The sequence below is a fragment of the Xyrauchen texanus genome, chromosome 23 (genome assembly GCF_025860055.1).
Source record: "Xyrauchen texanus isolate HMW12.3.18 chromosome 23, RBS_HiC_50CHRs, whole genome shotgun sequence".
In the NCBI taxonomy this organism is placed as follows: Eukaryota; Metazoa; Chordata; class Actinopteri; order Cypriniformes; family Catostomidae; genus Xyrauchen; species Xyrauchen texanus.
The window spans coordinates 15,819,607-15,827,964 of record NC_068298.1 but is presented as its reverse complement, the minus strand read 5'-3'; the positions used below and the strand labels follow the sequence as shown (position 1 = coordinate 15,827,964).

Sequence of the window (8,358 nt, the reverse complement as noted above, 5' to 3'; positions counted from 1 at the left end):
CAGAAAAAACATTCCTCGGTAAATATCCTCCACAAGGGAGAAGTACTGCGCTATTCATTATCATACCATGATAAAGCATGCTCTCTGTTGGCTGTTACTATGACTACCAGGATGTTCTCCAGACCAATGAGAGCCCTTTATTTCTGTCGACCCAAAACAAGTGCATTGAGAAGGGGTCGGTATGTCTCGTCATTGATCCATGTTCTCCATCTCTAGAGTCAAGAGAGCGCGTCTGAAATCATAATATTGAATCCGTAGAGCTGTGCTGTTGTTAGTGCTTGTTAAGCAGGACAATGATAATAGAACGATATTCGCGCTCTTGCTGTTGTTGTTGTTGATGCGTCACCGCGCGAAGAGTACTGGCGCGAGAATGGATTCTACGTTTTTGATACAAACGCACATGTGTGGTTTCGCTCAACGAGACTAATGCATGAGGGAATTTAAAATCGCTTTGCTCAGTCTGTTGGATTGCACAACACATGGGAGGTAGGTGAATAAAGCGAGGAGTAATGAAGGAAAATGTCCTTTTTTAATTTCACCACTTGCGTTTTTACATTTAACAATATGTACTACAATTGCATTGTATTACTCTGCAATATGGATTAAAATGAGAAAATCTTATGCCAGTATGGTCCGTGTACCTTTGGATAATTCGTTTTTTTCTTTCGTTTTTGTCTTCAAAGCGGAGTAACCAATAAACCGACCATTTAAGAAAGAAATGAGCAACATGAGAAAAACATGTTTTTTTTTTCTTTTCATATTTTTTTTTCGTTTCATCTAAGAAATAATAATAATAAAAAAAAAACATAATACATTTTTTCCCTTTCATGTGCATAAAATAAGTGTTATGACTTGATTATTTGATTTGCACAGGTGGATGAACGTGACATGCCCTTTTCTACTGATTGGTCAATCTGCAATGTCACCGGTCCTTCCTCATTCCTTTTCTTCAGAATAAAAGCATTTATACTGGACGTTGCAAATCGCAAAATCACCGCAAATGTATCGCTTAGCCTACACTGATTTGTTTTTATTTTTTTTTTTACAGTCAATGCTGTGCTCGCGTTGCATTTCACGTGCGTATGTGGCCATGGCTATAGCCAAAAAGGACTTGATTTTGCCGGACAACCCGTATACCTTTTTTATAGTGAAATATTTGGGAGGAAATTTGTGTCCTTATTTTTGTTTAGCATAACAGAATGAACCGTTTAGTTGTATCTCTTTAGCATCTGGGCCATACCATCTGCATAATGACAATATTTGACTTATGCGTTCAACCATTACACAAAATTACACAATAAAATATTATATTTTATGGACAGCCAATGTGTAATACGTAATGATAATTTAGTAAAATAGTTGTTTTACATAAGTAAGGCTCTTCCAGCCACAATTTGATTATAGTTTGAATATTATTGCCTAATTTTAATATTCTGCCTTATTAAGGCCTATACCCCATGTGAGTGCCTTGGATTTTTGGCTTGATGTACCATCTATGTGATTCAGTTTGGATGAACTAGGCTACACATTTGGTATTCTGCATTTACTGTTTTGATACAAAAAGTTTAAAACAGATGAATAATTACTCATATATGATCAATAAATTAATTACAGGGATTCATGCTTTGAGTGCGAGGGGCTGTTTTCAGGTTAAAATCTTCTTATTATTTTTAAATAAACCAAGCAAAATGCAACTGCATGCTAGCCAAAGTAAATTAGGAACAGGGTGCATTTGGTTGCATTTTATATCATGAATTCAATGGAATGGCGAACAGGCCTCGGATAGGCGGTAAGTGAAGAACAGCCCGTGGCTCGTGCCCCGACATTGAACTTGACACTTGCAGAATAAAGACTTGAAAGCAGAAGCTGTAACTACGAATAATAATAAAAAAGAAGAATAAAATAAATTATACACGAACTTTGAGGGCTGAGCCCTTACCCTCAAAAAATACTAAAGATCCTAAGCTTTTGTATTCTCACTCCTAAAAACCATGACGATGTCCTGCAAGGCTTATTCACATCCAATAAACACATATGTTTTCCCTTGTTTCCACTGCAATTATTGGCTTGTTTTATTGATCATTAATAATAATAATAATAACAACCACAATAATGACCAGATAACAAAGTCTATTTAGTTACAGTTAGGTCTGTGCACAGCATCCCAATTCATAATCGTGCTATTTTTCCCTTTGAGATAAAAAAGCTCTGCCAGCCCATTCTGTTGTGACAAAAGTGAGTTTGTGCATTCAATGGTTGTGGTGTTAAGGTGTCTATTGCTTGATGAGATTGCAATAAACATGCAAGAGTCAGAAGGTTTTTCTAAGAAATATTAATGTTCTTCATTAAAATGATTTGAATCTATCTGCAAAAACAATCGGCAAAATGTAACTCTGGTGAACTCTTATTCTATGGGTGGGGTTAAGGTAGAACAGATGACTGTGCGTATTGTCCAATCAATGGAAATAGAGGTGTCAGGCCTGCCCACATGTGCAAAACAAATATTTATGTTATAAACTCTGTTTATATGCATGAATGAAAAATGTGCATTTTTGTTATTTGCCATTTCTTTTTACATTGAAAAACAAGCGGATACAACGTAAATGGTAGTGATGTGATAAAGAGAGATAACGGGAAATGTGATAAATGTGCGGTTTGTTGGTTATTTCAGGACAAAAATGAGAACTAATTATCGAAAGGTAGGGCCTACATGGACACAGTATAGGCTACACAGATGTGCTGTATAATCTTGTATCCTTTAACAACTGTGGAATTGTCAGGCTCATGTATCATACGAGAACAGACACACATTGAGTCAGTAGAATGTATGGAATTGTCAGAGGGCTTTAGATATATCTACGTCAGCCCAAATTTATTTGCACACAGCACACAGATGTACGGTCTGGTGCAAGGTCTCTCAAATGTAACACCATGGGTTTTTTAATAATTAAAATATATTGAGCCTTCACTGGAGCTTTAAATGAACACTCAGTCAATGGTTGCTGTGCAACTGTCATTAATGTATCACAATCTCTGATGTGCTAGAGCAGGCGTAAGGTCAGGGGGGTCATTACAGATGTGCACCACTCATAGACTAGATGAGCTTCGTAATAATGGTCTGATTTTCCAAAGCAACGTGATATTATTGTGTTATATTTGAGAGAATGAAACAATTATTAATATCCAAAATGATACCCAACTTCCACCATCTTTTGTTTTGCATTGGAATATAGTAATTTATATGAATTATTTAAACTTAATTAAGTCAATCCAAAAGCTGTGTTGGGATAGTACAGGCCAATGCAGTGAGAGTCAGAAATATGAAATAATATTGCTTAAGTTTTATATAAACAGAATGATGTGTTGTAATTTTTGGAGATTTCAAAGTAAATGGTTATGCATTTGCAACATTTTATTCATGGGTATGTCATCATTTAAAAAAAGTTTATGTCCCAGAAACAGGGCTCTTATAGGATAGGATCCCATGATTCCATTATAACACCTGTCCTGTTAGACTGGACAAGAATTATAATTTTTTTCGTGGATGTAAGTCACCCCTGAGTTAATGTACTAGATCAATTTGTGAAATATTTGGATATTTAATCCAGTCTGTTTTCTAGTGGTGTGGTGGTGTGAAATGGTGATTTTATATATGTGATGATGATGATGATGATGATATAATATATGATTTGATACGGTGAACATATTCAGGAATAGAGACAATTTATTGGCAAGAGTGCCTTTTGTTAATAATAGGCCTACTGCTAGATTCATCCTTCATTATTGTACCTAAAACTCTGATAATCCATTCCAAAACAAATGATTAGTGATTTTTTTTGTGATTTAAATGAATGCATGTAGATCAATTGCAAGAGGCATCGGCATATAAAACATTACTGTGTAAATCCTTGTTGATATTGAATTAACTGCCAATGCATAAATTTGATTGCACAAAAATAAGAAACTACGGTGGCCCACGAGTGAACAAAATAACCAAATTAGCAAAGCAAATTAAAGTTGAAACACAACATAAATAAGCCACAACACAAAAAACTAAGAAACAACTCAACAAATTTAAGCAACAAAACATCCGAAAAGCCACAGGACAAGAAGCTGCAACACAAACATACATCTAAATTAAGCACAAAACAACTGAATTAATCCACAACAAAGTTTACAGAAAATGTTTAAAACACTGTATTTTAGTCTTGAAATATTTATATTTCTGTTGTTGGGCTCTGTTTTCTATCTTGTGATCTATTTCCGTTGTGCTGTGGCTTTTCCCTTGTGTTGTGGCTTATTTCAGTTGTGAAACCCTTATCTGCACTCCCCGACATTCACTGTGACCAAATCACTGCTATGAAATCAACATTTAAATGTTTATCTATTATTTTAAGTAGTATTAAAGGAAATTTTAGAGTGGAAACAGGAAGTCGAATGGGAAAAAGAGTGGGACAAAAGGTCGACCCGAACCGGGATAGCTAGAACAACAGTATACATTCACACTGTGTGCAGATGCTATTTACTTTATAAAGTTGTGCCACAGCTGTAGCCAGAGTTTATCCTGGTTCTGGACCACTTCCTCCTTGCCAGTGTTCGAGTCCGTGTTTGTGGATCTCCGCTTTTCTCTCGGTGCAAAGAGTCACACAGTTTATTTAATAAACAGCATCATATGTCTTTTATTTATGTATTCAATATCTGATTGCAAATATTGTACCATAAATATGTGGGTCGAAAGGGATACGCTGTTTGAAGTTCATGGTTTCAGTGTTTCCCACAGGATTTTGTGAGACTCTGGTAGGTGGACTCCACTGTAAGAAAATGTTGTACAATTTGAAGTTAAATGTATCTATTGCACTTTGTGAGCAAAATTAAGAGGCTAGATCTATGAAGAACTTTGTGCTCTTGTAAAAATGTTGTGCTCTAGTTTTAATTTAATCATAAACACATTGGTTTTATGGTGATGACACGTCAAAAAACTCACACCCACAAAGCATGGAAAATGAGACTGAGTTTAACGCAGTTTAAAAACGGAATTGAAACAATTGACCTACTCTGACCTACTGCCCCTTTCTCTGCTGTCAAAATCACCTGCTGTCCTGTCCCTCCCTCAGGGGAGGCTGTCTCTCCTGCTGCCCCTCTCTGAATGTCTGTCCCTCTATGAGTCAGCTGAGGCTGTCTCTTCTGCTACCTGGAGAGGCTGTAACTTCTGCTACAAAGAAACAAGCAACGTTAAAATTCCACTGTGAATCTGGCACACAGGGCATTTTCCCGGTGGGCCGATGCTCTTTGGGGCCGATCAGGGGTGGACTGGCAAGTGGGAGAACCGAGCAGGCCTGTGGGTTGGATGCAAAACATGCCAAATGGCCAGCGATAAGCAAAAATGTGCCAGGCGCGTTATGCCTCTGGGAGGGATAAAGGCCGACTGTGGAGGATTGTGCGAGAGAGAGAGATTGATGTGTGTGTTTGTGTCTTTTAAACTTGAAAGCCTTAAAGAGATGTTAGGCATAATGTTATCCTCACTCACTATTCACTTTCATTGTATCTTTTTTTTCTTCTTTTTTTTCATACAATTTAAGTTAATGGTAATATCCTTATGTGTGCCATGGAAGAAAGAAAGTGAACAATGTCAGATTTTATTTTGGTGTAGTATCCCTTTAAAAAAGTGTTTTCACAACAATTATGCTATGTAGCGAAATTATTAATCCCGAAAATTCCAAGGTTTTGGCTTTGATTGGGTAGGTTGTCAAAAAAACTAATTATACTTTTTTTTTTTTTTTATCTGTAACATCTAATACATAAAAAAAAAAAATCATAGGAATTCTTGAAAGACCTTTCATTCATACCAATTCCTCTGGCCGTCCTTCCTGTATAATTAAAGACAATATGGCTAGATCTTATAAGCTTGAATTGCTCAATTCATGTGCACCACGGAGCCATTGCATTTTTAACATTTTCAACAGAACATCTTACTCATAGTCTTAATATATAAAAAAGAAGAAGCCATTGTTGGTAGTTTTGCTTTTCATTTGTATTATGTGCCAGAAACGGGGTTCACATAATGCCAGGATTCCATTATCTGTCCTGTTAGCCTCAGTGGAGCTCAGCAATAAAGCTTTAAAATGAATTAAAATTTAAGGGTTTAATATCTCTAAAAAAATTTAAGGTCCATAGAATCGTAAAAGTTTTAATTTGGGAAAATTTGGGTAAATGCTTGGTAACTCCTAGATGATGTTGACCTTTCAGCATCATTTTAAGGCTTTGGTTGATCTAACACCAATGTCATCCCAGGCAAGAGCATATGAATGATGTTAGCTTTAGTGGGTGGTTTTCTTTGGCTCAGGTTTGTGCTGACACCATCATTCTCTGAGCTCCTCGTGATCGCATGTCTCACAGAGGGAGGAGACTTCCAAGGAGACAGGTTAGAAGGTGTCAGACCTTCTGTATAGCTGTCACTCCCTTGATGCTAGTAATAAAAGTGAATCTTAGTATGTGAAATATCTTTACAGGGGCGATCAAGTGTGAAATTTGTCCTGTTGTGGGGTGTGATGTTTTAGACAAAAGGCTGAGGAAAAATAAGAAAGATCTCTTTAATGTCTAAAGAGGGAGATTATTTTGCTACCTCTAGTGGCACCTTGAGGGATTAGCACAGATCATTTGTTTCATGTTATATTGAGTGGCACGTTCATTTGTCTTCGTAGTGTAGCAGCATGACTCCAGATGAACTCTCTTCACTCTAAACTTTAGTTTAGCTGCACTGATAAATGAGAACTCCCATCAGCAAAATGCTTCAGAGACAAAAATAGAGTAAGCATCAGAGCTTAGATGACCAAAATGTACATCTTAAGTGTGCATGAAAATAGGAAAGCTGCATTTGTTAGTATCTGCATGAAAGTGACGGAGAAGTAGAAAAAAGGCTCTAGATGTGACAGTGCCAAAAGTAAACAAAGCAGACTTTTTTTTTTTTTTTTTGCAGTACACAGAACTGCCTTGATTTTAACTGACATTATGAATGTAACCAGACAAGGCAAATGGAAGCAGTGTGCCCTGGTATAAACAAGATGTTTGACCACTCTCACAGGTCTTCTTGAGCACAGATCTGTATATGTTGTCACTTTTCCCCAGTGGCATGGAGTAACTTTCCAGCCTACAGACTTGCATGTCTCCATCTGAAAATAGCTCCAACTACAGCAATTGCTCAGAGAGGGGGGCTTGACTCTCACTTTTCTCACTTCTTCACTTTTACTTCCAGAAACTGACCACAGTCTGGGACTTTAAACCTGAAATGCAGTAGATCCCCTGGGCTGAAGAGAATAGTGTGGAAGTAGAGCTCGGACCCAGCGTCTGCCTTGAGGCCTAATGCCTGGTAAGGATTTGTCCTTTCATTTTATTTGTGTTAATGGTTCATGTGAAAAATATTTTTTGACACTGCTGATTTTGTAAATAAATAAATACAAAATTATATTGAGCCAACAGTGGGAAAATGTTTTTCTATATGAAAATAGGTAAATTTAAATTCATAAAAAAAGAAAACTAAATATATAGCTGTCAGTAGCAGTTTTTCCTGCAGTAATTCAACTTTTACCGTATTAAAAGGAATACGAAACTTTTTAAGCTCTTATTTGCAATGTATTTGTAATATGCAAATATTTTGTAATGTGAATTATGATTAGTGATAGAAAAGACACAATTCACTCATTAAGGTTATTTCAAAGTTTTATTGGGGTCCTAGTTGTGCTTCACCTGACCAAGTTCCTAAAGCACTATACTCTAGGTAGCAATTGGTCAGAATACAGACAGACTTGTTTCATGGCAACAAATAACAATAGACCAAAGTATTTTTCATATAAGTTTTGAAATAAAAAAGGTATTTACTCATGTGGAAATTTTAATCAAAGCATTTCCCAATATTATAACCAAATGCCTTTTTAGTTCTTATTTCAGAGTGCATAATTTAAATATTCACTAGCCAAACATAGACCAGACCTTTGCTGTTTCAACCCAAACTCACTGTATCACATAAGTTACCTCAGTTTCCAGAGGCGTAGCAACCATTTCAAAAGTTAAGGGGACAGAATGATTAGCACAAGTCAAACATAAATATATACGATATATTTTTAAGGCTCTCAGTCGATAATTTATTTATTTATTTTTTTTAATTACATGATTGACCAGTGAATTTTAACTTTTGCATTTTCACATTTAGACATTTACTGTATGAAAGACACAGCATAAACACATTTGCCCTGTGAAAAAGTGCATGGGACGAACTTTGGGTTTATTGAAAATGAGGGGACATGTTTCCCGCATCCCCCGTGAATTCTATTTCCATGCCAGTTTCTTACAGTATATCCTCAT

General features: G+C 36.3%; 1 protein-coding gene across 1 annotated transcript in view; it reads left to right on the top strand.

The window, feature by feature from the left end:
- The first annotated feature begins 227 nt into the window (after positions 1-227).
- Positions 228-8,358, top strand: part of LOC127617155 (sorbin and SH3 domain-containing protein 2-like) — a 63,671-nt gene continuing 55,540 nt past the window's right edge. Inside the window, exons 1-2 of the mRNA XM_052089069.1 lie at positions 228-486; positions 7,253-7,366. Coding sequence (XP_051945029.1) covers positions 7,360-7,366 — 7 coding nt within the window. The 5' untranslated portion in view covers positions 228-486; positions 7,253-7,359. The remainder of the gene's footprint in view (positions 487-7,252; positions 7,367-8,358) is intronic.